The sequence below is a fragment of the Cetorhinus maximus genome, chromosome 3 (genome assembly GCF_964194155.1).
Source record: "Cetorhinus maximus chromosome 3, sCetMax3.hap1.1, whole genome shotgun sequence".
Taxonomy (NCBI): domain Eukaryota; kingdom Metazoa; phylum Chordata; class Chondrichthyes; order Lamniformes; family Cetorhinidae; genus Cetorhinus; species Cetorhinus maximus.
The window spans coordinates 86,291,289-86,307,738 of record NC_135881.1 but is presented as its reverse complement, the minus strand read 5'-3'; the positions used below and the strand labels follow the sequence as shown (position 1 = coordinate 86,307,738).

At 40.0% G+C, this 16,450-nt stretch overlaps 1 protein-coding gene across 1 annotated transcript; it reads right to left on the bottom strand.

Moving 5' to 3' along the window:
• Positions 1-2,015: 2,015 nt before the first annotated feature.
• Positions 2,016-5,985, bottom strand: fignl1 (fidgetin-like 1). The gene is made up of 2 exons (XM_078538628.1): positions 5,900-5,985; positions 2,016-5,335 (listed from the first exon to the last, which is right to left on the bottom strand). Exon 2 carries the CDS (start codon positions 5,323-5,325, stop codon positions 3,166-3,168), a length of 2,160 nt encoding a protein of 719 aa, XP_078394754.1. The 5' UTR covers positions 5,326-5,335; positions 5,900-5,985; the 3' UTR covers positions 2,016-3,165.
• Positions 5,986-16,450: the final 10,465 nt, after the last annotated feature.

Below are 16,450 nucleotides of genomic sequence, written 5' to 3'. Positions count from 1 at the left end.
CTGTATCAAAATTTGTGTGGCAGCATTGCTTTCATTATATGTATGCTGCCATCTTTGCATGGGTTGTGCACCAGGGTCCTGGGCCACGTTGTCAAAGGATGGCCCTAGTCACCTAGTAGCCAACTTTTGGTTTTTCATGGTGGCTCAAAAGCAGATGGCACAGCAGACGGTCACAGAATGAAAGCAGCATGTCTGCTGCCACAATACTGGGCACTGACCTGCATACTAATCACATATCAACTGGGTGATGCAAGTGTGGAATTCCTCTTGGTTGAACTGCATCTCAGTTGACATGCAGCACATGCAATACAATATGCATGCAGTCAATGGTACCCTGGACCATGGGGAAATCTGTAATCCTCGCAAAGCTGCAAGCTCACTCTGCCTTCTTCTCTCTGGCAGGAAAGAATGAAATGTATTCAGCTCTTTGCATTGAGCCACAGTGACCTACTCAATGCAACAGTGGATGGTAAACTGTGATATCGCCTGCTCCAGTCAGGAAGGAACCAGCTGCATAAAATTTCATTGCTATGGTCATCTTCACAGCCACTGGCAATGTCATCCTTGCCATTCCCTGAGGCTGCGGTTGGGGCTGCAGCAAGTGGCAGATTTCAGCAAGGATACCCTTAGTGAAGCAGAGATATCTTCCATTCTCACAGATTCAGGTGGAGATCACTCTCAGAAAACTCTGGTTGTTATTCTCTCCCTTTCAGCATATTGTCTTGCTGTCACACTAAGGGATATGCATACTCCAGCATCCATGTCTAAGAGCAAGTGGTTTATGCATAATCTTTGAAGTCAGGACAAAGTTTTTCAGCATGTGCCACACCACTCTCTGTAGACATTAGCAACTTAAAACAACTCTAGAAAAAGAAAACACTTTTACAATTACAGGAACAATCAAAAATCAATTAGCAACTAAATTGTGAGTAGCTGATGATCCCTTTAAATAATGCTGGGGTGTTCCTTCCTGCTGCTGAACGCATGTTCAACTGTGCCAGGTTAAGAGAAGGCATTAGCATGAGTGCTAAGCAAAGAAAAGCCTAATATGTAACCTAATTTGATACTTCTTTAAATGCATTAAATTAAAAAGTTTTCCCTAACTTATCCACCTAGGGAAATAGCTTTGTGGGTTTGTTACTGGACTAGTTACCCATAGTCTTGAACAAATCCACCCATGGCAGCTGGAGAATTTATATTCTGTTAGTTAAATCAATTGGAAAAAGAAGCTATGAAACTATCAGATTTTCATAAAACTCATCCAATTCACTAATTTCCTTTAGGGGAAGAAGCCTGCCATCCTTACCTGGTCTGGTCTACATGTGACTCCAGATCCACATTTCAGCTGTGGTGCTGAAGACTTGTGCTCCAGAACTTCACATACCTCTAGCCAAGCTGTTCCAGTACAGCTACAACAGTGCCATCCAACTGACGAAGTAGAAAATTAACCATGTTTATCCTCCCACAAAAAGCAAGGCAAATCCAATCCTGCCAATTACCTCCCCATTTGTCTACTCTCAATCATTAGCAATGTGATGGAGGGTGTTGTCAACAGTGCTACCAAGCAGCACTTACGCATTAATACTCACTTTGTGTTCAATCAATCCAGGATCTTCCATCCTATCCCACAGGACTTTCTATCTTGTGAAGTATGTGAAGTAACTTGTTGTGGAGCACCTTGTGAAAAGTTTTCTAAAAATCCAAATACATGATTAAGAGCTCCATTCACCAAACTAGTTACCTCTTCAAAAAAGGCCATCAGCTTGGTAGGATGTGACTTCATTTTCAGGAAGGCAAGCCTCAAATAACACCTACTCTGTCCAGGTGGTCATACAGGATATCTCTAATGATCCCTTCTAATAACTATCCAAGAACTGAAGATAAGGTTCCCAGCTGCCCAATTCTGACTTGCTGTCCTTTTAAAATATTGGTACATTAACCTCCTTCCATCCATGGGAATAATTCCCATCTTTAGTGAGACTTAAATACATATAAATCATATACATAACCCAATATAAACAACCCATCTTTATTCTCCGTTAGCACCCAGAGGTGAATGCTGAAAAAATCTAGTAGCCCTATTAGATAAGAGCCCTTATCCTATCATAGATTTTATCTGCATCTACTTTGACATTATTGTGTTAGTGCTAACAGCACATTATATTAACGGCAACTGCGCATCACCTACTAGACTGATGCGAAGTAACTATTTAAAATCTCTGCCATTTTTTTTTTAAGTCCACCAGTTTACTGTGCAATGTCCTTCAATAACCCTGTGTTTGTTTTAATTGTCTTCTTACAACCAACATAGCTCATAAAGATGCTGCTCTTACTAAGTTATCTAAAATCTTCTTTCAACTAATCTTCTGGCTGCTCTAATGAATGCATTGAAAGGCCTAATGGAAGCTTAAAGGGGTCCAGTGTCTATCATTGTTCTCCTAGGATTTCCATTTAATAAATAAAAGCATTTTGGTTTAAGTCTAAGTTCTTGCATATCTTGAGCTAGCCACTTAATAAAACAAAACCTTATCTCCCCTTCTTTTGACGCTAGGGATTTACATATTTTCTTTTTGCCTTAGAATAGCTTTAAAGTTTTCCCATTGTTCATTTGTATTAGTGATATCCCTGCTAAAGAGGATATCAGATGTACTTATTTCAAATCTTCAACCATTTCTGTAAATTCAGCTGTCTTCAAATCCAGAAGTAGTATTAATTGGTCAGTCACATTCATTTGGGTGATCAGATTGAATATACATAACATTCCATTGAAATTTTACAATGTAAGTCAAACACAGGGACAAAACTGCTGGTAACAGTTGGATCTGTGACAAGCCAGTTCTTTATGGCCAGATTTCCTAACTGGTGATTTTCTTTTTAAGTTCAAAATGAAACAAAAAATTGGCTACTTTTATGGAAGACCTCGTTTGACAGGAATAATAAAGGCTTCTGCAGCCTGAATTATCACAATATGCTGTCAACATGGAACAAAGCAATTTAAGCTGATTTGAATATAATTATTTTACTGAAAGCATTCTTTTTGTAAAAGATAACTTTAGTACACATGCTTGACAGAACAAACATCCAACACCACAAAAGTATCTCTATAAAATTATTTTGAAAGATGTCAATTCTGTATGCTCCTACATTCCTATGCAATTTTGTCAGTCATCTGCCACAGCCAAATGTTTTATTCCATTCCTCATACAGCTCAAGGTCTTTCGGAGACACACTTGGCCTCACATTTACAAAAGCATTTTTAAAGTCTATGAATGCAATAGGCCGTACTTGGTCAGGAGTGATAGTGGCGATGTCCGCTATCTGAATGCTGCGGATTGGCCCCAAGGCTGCCTCACGACAAAGTTGAGTCATGTCAGCCCCTGAAAATCCTTCAGATTGTTCAATGATCAACTCCAATTCCTCTGGACTCAAAGAACAGTTTTCATGAGACATCAACTTCACCACTATCTGCCTCCTTGCTGATACTTCAGGTAAAGGGATGTACAGTCTTTTGACCAGACGTCTACGAGCTGCCTCATCTATTTCTTGGGGTCGGTTTGTGGCTCCAACCACAAGAATACGATCATCTGCTGAAGTAGTAGCACCATCTAACTGCACTAAAAACTCAGTTTTTATTCTTCGAGAAGAGTCATGTTCTCCATCGACTCTTTGAGACAAGAGAGAATCAATTTCATCAATGAAGATAACTGCAGGCTGGTGGCAGCGTGCTACAGCAAACATCGCACGTACCATTTTTTCACCTTCTCCAACCCACTTGGATGTTAGTGATGAAGCACTGATGCTGAAAAAAGTAGCACCTGACTGGCATGCAATGCACTTGCCAATTAGAGTTTTACCTGTTCCAGGAGGGCCAAATAAGAGAATTCCTTTGGGTGGACCACGGAGTCCAGTAAAGATATCTGGTCTAAGCATTGGCCAAACCACTATCTCCTTAATTGTTGTTTTAGCAAACTCCAGCCCAGCTATATCATCCCAGTTCACTGGGGGACCATGGTCCATGATCTCACTCATAATGAGTTGAATCATCTTTGGCTCAAGATTCTTCAAACATTCATCCACTGGTAGAGTGGGTTCAGAAGAACTGTTCTCATAAGGCACTGAAGACAGTCCGCCATTTTCATCACCATTATCCTGTTTTGATACCGGAGAAACAAATTTGCCAAATAAACCACGAGACCTGACTGTGCCCAACGACTTTTTTGAACAATTATATGGCGTTGTTACAGGTAGTCGCTGAGGTCGAGACTGATTCCCAAACTTTTTCTGTTGATCAACATGCAGTTGCTCATTAGCAGTTTTAAAATTCATTATAAAACCTTCATCAGCAGCGCCACCATCACATTTCATATTTCTGGTCACATTATCAAAACTCTTTTGATTAGAATTAGTCCAGTTTCGGTTTTGAAAGTGTCCATAACTCATGTTATTATATGAATCACTGCCGCCATCTCCCGATGCCCAGGAAGATTTCCTCTTTGATGTGCTACCAGGTGCCACAAGAGCCAGATTATTATTAATAGGCATACACTGTCCAGATACAGTTCCTAGTTGACTTGTCTGAGGTACAGTACAACTTGCCACTTTGCTCAATCCAAACAAAGGGCCACCAGAGAGGCTTTTCGAAGGTGCCGATGAAAATTTATCTGTAGAACCCAAGGCACTAGTCTCATCAGTCACTGGCTTAGCAGTTGACAGATTTTGCGCTATTTTCGGACATGTAAAGGCATTAATTGTGGAGGACTTGTCTGAAGAATAGTTTACATTGACTTTGTCCACTGATGTGCCTTCAAGAAATGTTAACGTTTTAATTTTAGGAACTGAAGCTTCTGTATTACTGACAGATGCAGTTTCCACTTTATGACAGTCTAAGTTTGTCATGTAATTGGCTTTCCCGACTACTGTCGAAACATCAGCTGCTGATACCAGCAAGTCTCTAGCTTTTTTGCCAGATTTAAACATCGCCTGCACACTTTTTAATTTGAAAATACTGTCTTCAGTCAACGACGACTGCCACTGATTGCTTTCATTCTTTTGACATCTTGACAAACTCAGAACGCTGTCAGCATAATTATTCAACCCAACCTCTGCACTGTCCGAGTCAATAATGGCTGAATATTTTTCAGTGCATCTCCTGAATGAGCTGGCAGCACAGTCCCAAGAGATATCAGAGTTTGCCCATGCATACTGCAACTGCAAAATTTGTCCACGATAAGCATCGGCCCTCTGTTCAGGTGTGCAATCATTGGAGATTATATTGAAATAATGTTTCTGCCATTCACTGAGGTGTAGTGCATCAAAAGACTGCATTTTACCAAACCTATGTAAAAGAAAGCAGAATTTTAAATGGTTTTTATTTGCCGTTAATTAATTTAGCAGCAACTCTCTTTACTAAACTCGCTGGAATACAAACTCCATTAACCGCAGTTGAAAACATTTTTAATATCAATATTTTTAGCTTGCGATATCAGGGGATAAATGACTTGGTCAAAACCAGCCAAAAAATAAAATAGGCTGTCTTTACATATTTTCTTCAGTTCAGTTGGCAGCATTCCCATATTTCGAGACAGTTGGTCGGCTCAGCGCCTCCTGAGCCAGTGCGCGACACCCTCCCAACCCTCACCCAGCGCGCGATACACCACAACCGTCAACTAGCGCACATTACCCCCAAACGTCACCCTGACCCAGCGCGCGACATTCCGCCCCCCCCCCCCCCCTCACCCTAAGTCAGCGCGCGGTACCTCCCGAGCGTCACCCCAGCGCGCGATACTCACCCCCCTGGCCTTCAACTGTCACCTTAACCCAGTACGCGATACACCCTCCCCCCGTCACCCTGACGCAGCGCGCGATACCCCGACCCGCCCCTCCAATACTTCCCACTTACCTTTGACCTGATTCTCCAGCTTGGATTCAGAGCTTCTTCAGCCATCAATGGATTGAAGCTCGCGCTGCTGCCAAAGATCACCGAGTAATGGGGAAGATGGGTGTCGCTGAGTATCCAGCGCCACCTGGTGGCTGAAACTCGGGTTAGCGCTCGGGCTCCTGAATGGGAGTGGGTTGCTGGTAGATGTGGATCCAAGTCCTGTAAACCCTTCCTCGGGACTAGGAAATATTACAAATTATATTAACAACATTTAAAAAGAAATTAGAACATAATCAATTACATAGGAAAATATATAGAATGAGCTGTGAAGTGCTTGGTGGAGAAGAGGAGCTGGTTCAACGTGATATTTATTGAACTGGCGCCCGGAGAATGGGTTGCTTTGATGTTCTGTATGTTCAATATTTAAGTTAATGTTCCCATTAATCTACATTGACACTAGCTGCAGATTTGTTCACTGAAGCAACAGTCTTCCAGCACAAAATCATTCCAACATGAAAAAGCAGAGAGGAAACGAAACTCAACTAAACTGAATGTCCAGGATGGAAATGTGGTCCATGGACTCATCTGGACACCTTTGGTCTCATGGAAAACCACACACTGCCTGATGTTGTCCTCAGGGATTCAGAACATATGGTTTAATACTTGGTCTGCACTTTTACATAGAACCACATAGAAATTACAACACAGACACAGCCCCTAGGCCCACCCAGTCCAATATGGTATTTTTCCTCCATGTGAGTAATAGTCTTAATGCTATCAGCCCACACTGTACCTATATCCCTTTACTTCTTATCCTTCAATCATCTATCTAACCTATGTTTAAGCTTTTACTTGTGGGTAAAATTGCTCTTTGACAATACTGCAGAAAGGGTGATAGAATATTGACAACCCACTTTACACCACACTCAATTTTCCTATCCATTGATGTCAGATTTGCTGTTACCTATTTCATACTACTGCCAAAGACCAATTTCAACACCATGGTCTCTACCTCAATCACTAACTCCAGTACTGCATTCCACAGCCTTCGATCCTCTAGCAAAATACATTTCTCCTGCTCTCTGTTCTAAATCTCTCATATTTAATTTTATATCCATGTCCCCTTGTTTAAGTTAGCTATTATCAACCAAGGCAGCAAAGAAAGCACCAGCATAAATTCCATAGTCCTCTGCCCTGTTGATCTTGTTCTGTATTCCAATGTGTTTTTATAGCTCCTTCGCCACATTGTCCACATTGAAACTGTTGAATCTAATCTCATTCCCAGATACACTTCCAGACCTCCCTTTCCTCTTTAAGATTTAAATTATGATCCACATTTTACAGCCAATATGTAATATAGTACTTTGGATTATCCATGTGTTGTCTGCTCAGTTGCCAAACCAATCAAAATCCATCTGCACATGTTTTATTGCATTCTCTATCTCAACTGTTTTGCTTATTTTAATGTTATCAGCAAATTTGATGTCTAGATTATTAATGAAAAAATAGCGAAACAAACACCAACACAGTGACATTGAAAACAGAAGGTGCTGGAAAAACTCAGCAGGTCTGGCAGACTCTGTGAAGAGAGAAACAGAGTTAATGTTTCAAGTCCAATATGACTCTTCTTTGGAACTGAAGAAAAGTAGAAATGTTTTATACTATTGAAAAAAGGGGGGAGGGGCAAGTGGAGCAAACGAGATAAGGGATAGGTTAGAGGGCAGGGGAGATTAAATGACAAAGATGTCATTGACCAAAGGCAAAGGGAGTGGTAATGATAGTATTAAAGGAACAGAGGTCCAGAGTAGTTTGAATAGCACAATAAAGATCAGCGCCATCTGAAAGTAAAAACATGAGAACAGGATATAGACTGGCACTTGAAGGAAAAAGTTTGATGTTGAGTCCAGAAGGCTGTAAAGCGCATAATTGGAAGATGAGGTGCTGTTCCTTCAGCTTGCACTGGGCTTCACCGGAACATTGTAGCAGGCCAAGAACAGAAATGTGAGCATGAGAGCAAGATGGTGAGTTGAAAAAGCAAGTGACAGAAGGTCAGGGTCATGTTTGTGGACAGAGCGAAGGTGTTCTGCAAAGCATCACTCAGTCTCAGCCAGCCTGTGAGTCAGTGTTTTCAGATGTGGGGAATAATCAATTCATCAACGTTTGTGGACGAAAGTTAGCGTGGACTGGATCAACGTGGACATCATTCCCACCCCTATTTCCTAATCATTCATGATTCTACTCATGACCCCAAACCTCACTAGTTCCTACGGTATCCCAGTGGCTACCCTGCTTCCAAAGTCTAGAAATTAATTTGACTGGATTCCCCACTTTGCTTCAATATTTCAAATGATGATACCAAACACTCTACACTATGGTTGAAAATTCTTGAGAGAACAGAAGTTTCCATGTCCAGTACACAGACATACAATCACAGCTATAAACATCAGGACTGGCACTAAGGAGATAAGTGTTACAGTTTGATCCGGCCGAGCACCAGTAAAAGTGGGAGATAGAGCTGTAGAAGTTCATCTTGATCTAAAAAAAAATCTTAGAATCATAGAAATAAAGAAGTAAATAGTGAGAAAGGAAAAGCAAAGCAATGCAGAAGTGTGGCAATCAAAACAATGGGAAAAAAGCTCTACGGTTTTATAAAGACACAGGAAGGTGAAGCCATCATGTAAAAAGAAAAGACAAAAATAGACAAAACAAAAATAGTGCAGAGATTCCACTAAATATTTTTTAAGCTTCGATATTAATAATGTTAATTTGCCGTATCTTTGAATATTTTAAACCAGAGCTAGATAGATTATTGATAAGCTAGGGGGTGAAAGGTTATTGGGAGTAGGTGGGACTGTGGAGTTGAGGTTACAGTCAGATCAGCCATGATCTTATTGAATGGCTCCAGGGCTGAGTGACCTACTTCTGTTCCTAATTCATATGTTGTATGGATATATTGTTATATTTGTTCTTCAGTGGGGGGCATTCAGTCAAGGTTGCATTTATTGCAAATTCCTTGAGGCCTTGAGAAGATGGCGATGACCCTTCTTTGTAATGCTCCTGCAATGCTGCTAGGTAGTGATTCCATGATTCTGACCCAGCCACCATGTCCAAGTCAGAATGGAGGTGATGATGTTCTAAAACTGTCTTGCCTTTATTCTTCTTGGTAGTAGAGGTTGCAGTGGAGGTAGGTGTTGTTTAAGTAACCTTGGTGTTACAATCAGGAAGGAGGAGTACGCAGTTTATCTAGCCCCACTACTCCACAGGCCGTACCATTAGCTTAAAAGTTTAATTCACTCATCAAAATGGCCAGTTATTTACCTTTGCTACTGTTACCCAGAATAAAAGAGACTTTAACCAAGCTTCTTTCAATATGATTGATTTATTATAAAACAAAACTTTTTTAACAAGTTGCAAGAACTGGTAAACACACAATTGTAATCGGGAAGTATAACTATCTATCCCTTCAAAAAATTTCCCAGCACACACTGACACACACACAGACAAACAAAAGACACACAAGTCGTCTCTGCAGGGATTGTCGAATCGCGACACAACTACGAGAACACTGACTTGTTAGAAGCAAAACTATATTTATTCAAGCATGCTTGGGAGTCGGCTGCTCAGGACACCACACGTGGTTCCTAGTCAGCCTAACACTCTGAACAGAGAATCCAGCATCGTTTATACCGCTCATAACAGGAAATTCATACCATATAAGGTTTGTACATCAGGAAATCACTGTTATGTCATGGTTAGCACGTTCAAAGGGCGAATGCAGTAATACAATTACAGGCAGATGGTACACTTCACAATAAGACAGGAGACAGTTTAACTATAACTATGTAGATAAAGATTACATAAATTACCATATCAGCAGATTTAATCAGGGCACCATTGTTTCGTCTAGCACATAACAGGATGCAGTTGTAACTACAAATTTTTCAAAGATACTTTGCATGATTAGTTTACACTGCATGATTAGTTTACACTGCTTGATTAGTTTTCATCATTCCTTACTTCAATATAATCATGTTTAGACCATTTAACCCATTAGACGATTTAGCTGACTAAAGCTCTATTCCACAGGATGGGCGGTTGGAAAAAAACCTTATGGGGATAAAGTTCACAGGGTTTTGATGCTGTCAATCTGGTGCCCCCTTGTGTGAAGACTGCTCACTGGTCACCATAGTTGTCGGGACATTCCTTCCAAAGGAACCATGGCGTGAACGTAAATAGGGCTGGACCAGTCTTTCCTGTCCGAGCCTTTCAGTTTCAAATGCAAACAAGTTACACACAGGTGAGAATTTTTTGGTTGTGGGTTGATAACCACATACGGAATTTCAGCAAGGCAAGGAGAGAGCCAGTTAGGGTGGTCTTCCTTCTTAAGCTTATTTCCTAACAGACTGAGTTCACAATCAACAGGTTCAAAACTTAAAACTTGTCTCTACCGTGTGATCTCCAGTAAATCACTTGCCTTTGCCTTTACCAGTTTTTTGCCCCATCAATTAAAGTGATTGCAGTTCAAAACAAACAAACAGCTCTTCCCCTTCAAGTACCATGCTGGTCAGGTGATTTCTTGGAAAAGGCATCCTTGTTGACAGTTCCAAGGTGAACTTGTGACCTTTTAAAAAAAAAAATCCAGGGCAGCATCCAAATGTCCAGATAATGCAATGTCTTTCAATATGTTAAAAGAAAATATAGTTTTAAAAGATATGATTCTAACGTTGGTGAATTGCTACTGGGCATCCTTTACATTGTATCTATTACAGCCAAAGTGCATCAATGGTCAGGGTTTGGCTACTGAGGGCACTGACAGGGGCACCCTTCAAGCAAACTGCACAGTTCTGGCTAGTTTCAAACATTCTTGACTATTGTTGAACTGCATTATTCCATCCCCTACTGACTGAACCTTCACCAGTGGCAAAGTATTGATGGATCAAGAAGTGACCTATTTGTTGTACAGTATCCAGCCAATGACCTGCTCTTAGAATCATGGTATTGGTGTGCTGGTCCAGTTCACAATGTTGATGGTAGGAAACTCAGAAATGGCGGTACCATTGAAGATCATGTAGTGATGGCAGAGCTTTCTCATTCTTATATGCACATAGTCATCGCGAAATTGCAGGGCTCTGCTCCCTATGGAAAAATAACATCTGTCTTTAAGGCTTTCTAGTAGAACCACCATTTATCTTATGGATTAAAGTAATATTACTAAAAGTGGCAAATACTTTTTCTAAGAAAAGTATTTATTTTATTCTTTCATGGGGTAGAGGCATCACTGGCAAGACCAGCATTTGTTGACCATCCCTAATTGCCCATGAACTCAGTGGCTTGCATTTCAGAGGGCAGTTAAGAGTCAACCACTTTGCTGGGAATCTGGAAGCACATGCATGCCAAACAGGTAAGGGCAGTTGATATCTTTCCCTAAGGGACATTAGTGAACAAGATGGTTTTTTACAACAATCATTGATAGTTTCATGGCCACCATTGCTGAAACTAGCTTTCAATTATTCCATATTGGATTAATTGAATTCAAACTCCTTCAATCCTTGTCCCCAGAGTATAGCCTGGCCCTGTGGATTACTAGTCCAGTGACATTACACGACAGCATAATCTCCTCTGCAATATGCCTTAAAGTATTTCTAAAATGTTTTTTTTAAATCTTCTACATGACAGTAACAAATACTAATAGGTTAATTCTGCAGGGATATGTAGCTTGCTTTAGTTGTAGAAAATATTGAACTATATTATACTCTTAATTATTTAGTTTCATTTAATATTTTTCTGTATATCATTGGTCTCAACCCAAGAAAACAACAAGTGAAGCTGCTCTCAGTGACCTTGTTACCAACCAAGACCTATTTAAAAAATTATAATAATTGACAAGGCACTTTATCCCATCAATACAATTATACCCTGGACCTTGACAGCTATATGCAGCTGCTATTAATTAGTATTTCAGTGGTGTGAGATGCATTTGGCACAAGGGAAAAGCAAACAGCTCCATGAACTTCAATATTGTAATAAGCTGTGATCTGAAAAATACTGGACTCCTCATTATCATGTTCCAGTTAAAAAGGATTAATGCTAAAGACATTGTAAAATTTATTTTTTCTTCAACACAAAAGCGACAAAATGTTTCTGAATTGATTTATTTACTTTGTTATGACTGATGCAGTCGGTAAAGCAGAGTTATTTTTTAAAAAATCCCAGAGGGAATCTTTAAACAACTGTCATAACCAATAATTTTAAGTGTTATATTTGAGATGCGACTCTAAACTCAGGAATCAGACTACTAGTTCTTGATGTTTTACATTAAACTAGGTTAAAATGTATGTACATATGGCTACAAATTACTACTGTCATAACTTTTAACAAATTCCCAAACTAATCTCCATTAAGGCAACCGCAATCCATAGACTTAACCAGACACCAGGGGCAGAAATTTCTCCCCATCGGGGGGGGTTGTGCGGGGGCAGGTGCAAACCCAATCGGAAATTAAGACCCTCCCAGCGTGACATGCTCCATGAACTTCAATATTGTAATAAGCTGTGATCTGAAAAATACTGGACTCCTCATTATCATGTTCCAGTTAAAAAGGATTAATGCTACAGACATTGTAAAATTTATTTTTTCACAGCATGAAGCACTGAGCACTCCCTGTGCTGGTGAGGGGAGATTCCCTGAGCTGGGGCCTGCGCTCTTTTGTGTGCCTTAGGGAGATTACTTTCACTTATGAAACATTGAACAAAAGTAAAAAAAAAAAAATTTTACGGACCTGTCCCCTCATATGAAACTGTCACATGAGCTGGGACATGTCCATTAATTTTTTTCAAATTTTTAAATTTAATTAATAAACCCTTCATGAAACCTCATCCCACACGTGGATGAGGTTTCATGAAAAATGTGAAGACCGCCTGGGCTCTTCGCCTGCCCACCAACCTTAAGGTTGGACGGGCAGCATTCTTAACAACTTTAATTACTTTCTTAATGGCCTTTGACAGTTTGGCGGGCGTGCAGCCGACTCGACAATCTAAATGGCGCGTGGTGACATCGGGACGCACGCCCGACGTCACTGCACGTCATTTTACATGTCAGCGAGCAGGCCCCACCCCCGAAAATCCTTCCCCAGGTAAAGTATTTCCATCTTACGAATTCAAAATGAGGTTCTTTCCGCTGTCGGAGGCTTGCAGCTTCCTTTTGATCTTATATTGCTACTGCCTGCACACCTGACAACTACTGAAGTTATACGTACCACCACTGATTGAATTTAAATTCTCATTGTCTCACCAGTTTCTTTGAACTTTCTTTTAACAATGAAACCCCTTTCATAGTACAAATTTTATTAGTAATATAAACATATGGCTTAGTAGCTGTTAGAAAGGCGACAAGTTTTCACCCCACTTCTTGAATACCCTATTCAAAAAATGCAAATGCAAGCTATCTCCTCTACATATCAAAACTAGTACATATCAAAGCACCCAGACTAGCTGGCTTTAATCCAATTAAGACACACCTGCAGAGTAAACCTCTATTTTAAAAGAAAAATATTTTCCAAAATATTATATACATAATAGCTTCATGATAACTTGCATTTCAAACAGAATAATACTTTTATCACCACCGTCAACACCCCTTTGACCTTTTGTCTATGACATCTTTGGCAATCTCTTCTTTGCCTCCACCTATCACTGGCCCTCTATCCAGCTCTACCAGTCCCACCCCCCTCAGCCAGCTTATATTTCACCACATTTCTATTTTTCCTTAGTTCTGATGAAGAGTCATACAGACCCGAAACGTTAACTGTATTCCTCTCCTCAGATGCTGTCAGACCTGCTGAGTTTTTCCAACTATTTTTGTTTTTGTTTCAGATTTCCAGCATCCACAGTATTTTGCTTTTATATTAGAATAATACTTTTGTTACATGAACAAATATTCCTTTTAACAGACAAGGAACCTCAGTTCCTTTGTAACAAAATATAGTTTAACTAGGTGAAATATGGATAATAAATAGAATTCATATATAATTAGGACATTATACTTTAGAATCGAATAAATGGTTACTTTTTATTAACAAGCAGAAAAGGGTTAAAACACATACACACACTCTCTCTCACGGACATTTCTGAATTTGACTTATACCATTTGGAACATTATGTTCATAGAATCCACTGGAATTTGCTAGAAGCCTTTTTTGGACACTGTTGCCAGGTACGGGGTGCCTCAAGGAAAACAGAGCATTTAGATTCTATCTATTTCATAATTCTAAATGACAGACATTGATTTTTTTTTATTTTAAGAAGAAAGATTCACTGAAAGCTAGCTCTAGATGGTGCAAACACTTCCTGAACTATTATCAATTGATTTAAAATCATCAATCAACTTAAATGGAATATTTTCCATCACTCTTACAAGAACCGACCTTAGTTGAACCATAAAAAAGGTGGTGGCAGAATGACCTAAATGAAAAAAAAATTCAAATTACCATTCTGTGTTAAATTTTAATAACTATTTTATAGAAATACAGGTTATGAAAGTGAGCAACAAGTGAAATTAGGATTGCTATTAGAATACATTACAAACATCTATCGACCAGATAAACTCTCACAATGCTCACATAATAAAACAATCCTCAACAATTAAATAATTGACCAATCATAAAGAATGATATACCTTATAAGATCGATTAAAGAGGGGAGGAGTTTCCATATAGCAGCAGTACCCACATTTGGTAAAGATGATCTAATCAATTAGAAACTGTATGAAGATGGAAACTTTATCATTTGAAAACTTAGAACCATTGAAAAAAATCTCAAATCAATGCTTCCCAAGCTGGCTGAGAGCTGGACACTTGATTTCAGAATATTTGGAAGTGCATAGTAAAATCAGGCAAAGTCAGCATGGTTTCATCAAGGGGAGGTCATGCCAGACAAATCTGTTAGAATTCTTTGAAGAGGTAATGAGTAGGTTAGACAAAGGAGAGCCAATGGATGTTATCTACTTGGACTTCCAGAAGGCCTTTGACAAGGTGCTGCACAGGAGGCTGCTCAGAAAGTTAAGAGCCCATGGTGTTAGAGGCAAGGTACTAGCATGGATAGAAGATTGACTGTCTGGCAGGAGGCAGAGAGTGGGGATAAGGGGGTCCTTCTCAGGATGGCAGCCGGTGACAAGTGGAGTTCCGCAGCGGTCAGTGTTGGGACCACAACTTTTCACTTTATACATTAATGATCTAGATGAAGGAACTGAGGGCATCCTGGCTAAGTTTGCAGATGATACAAAGATAGGTGGAGAGACAGGTAGTATTGAGGAGGCAGGGAGGCGGCAGAAGGATTTGGACAGGTTAGGAGAATGGGCAAAGAAGTGGCAGATGGAATACAATGTGGGGAAGTGTGAGGTCATGCATTTTGGTAGGAAGAATAGAGGCATAGACTATTTTCTAAATGGGGAGAGAATTCATAAATCTGGAGTGCAAAGGGACTTGGGAGTCCTAGTCCAGGATTCTCTTAAGGTTAACTTGCAGTTTGAGTCGGTAGTTAGGGAGGCAAATGCAATGTTGGCATTTATTTTGAGAGGACTAGAATATAAAAGCAGGGATGTGCTGCTGAGGCTTTATAAGGCTCTGGTCAGACCACATTTAGAATATTGTGAGCAATTTTGGGCCCCATATCTCAGGAAGGATGTGTTGGCCCTGGAGGGGGTCCAGAGGAGGTTCACGAGAACGAATCTAGGAATGAAAGGCTTAACATATGAGGAACATTTGAGGAATCTGGGTCTATACTCGATGGAGTTTAGAAGGATGAGGGGGGATCTGATTGAAACTTATAGAATACTGAAAGGCGTACTGATAGAGTGGACGTGGAGAAGATGTTTCCATTAGTAGGAGAGACTAGGACCCGAGGGCACAGCCTCAGAGTAAAGCGAAGACCTTTTAGAACAGAGATGAGGAGAAGCTTCTTTAGCCAGAGAGTGGTGAATCTATAGAATTCATTGCCACAGAAGGCTGTGGAGGCCAGGTCATTGAGTGTATTTAAGACCGAGATAGATAGGTTCTTGATTGGTATGGGGATCAAAGGTTATGAGGAGAAGGCGGGAGAATGGGGTTGAGAAACTTGTCAGCCATGATTGAATGGCGGAGCAGACTCGATGGGCTGAATGGCCTAATTTCTGCTCCTATGTCTTATGGTCTTATGGTCTTTAATGGGGAAGTTTGGTGCCCTGCTAGTCAGACAGCTAAACCACTTGGGGATTTAGGGTAACAGTTTACTTCAAATATTTGATGGCTATTCTAAGATAGTTTGCACTGTAGCATTGTAATAACTTAGAGAGCAGGATTCATTTAAAAAGAACTCGGAGAGCAGTTGATTGGTGAGTTTGATTGGTATGTATTTCTAGTCTTTAAAATAAAATTAAGGTCTATAGTTTGTCTTTAGGTCTCTAGTCTTTATTTTCTCTTTCTTAAAAATAACTTGTTAAGTATAAGATTGACACTGGTGTAAAAAAATAATTATAATAAAGTGTAGAGAGCAGGGATGCTTCAAGTGTAAAGAGCAGGGACACTAGAGTAATTAATTA

What these genes read in the sequence shown, in the direction of transcription:
- fignl1 (XM_078538628.1), bottom strand. Translation starts at nt 5,325, where the DNA reads ATGCAGTCTTTTGATGCACTACACCTCAGTGAATGGCAGAAACATTAT.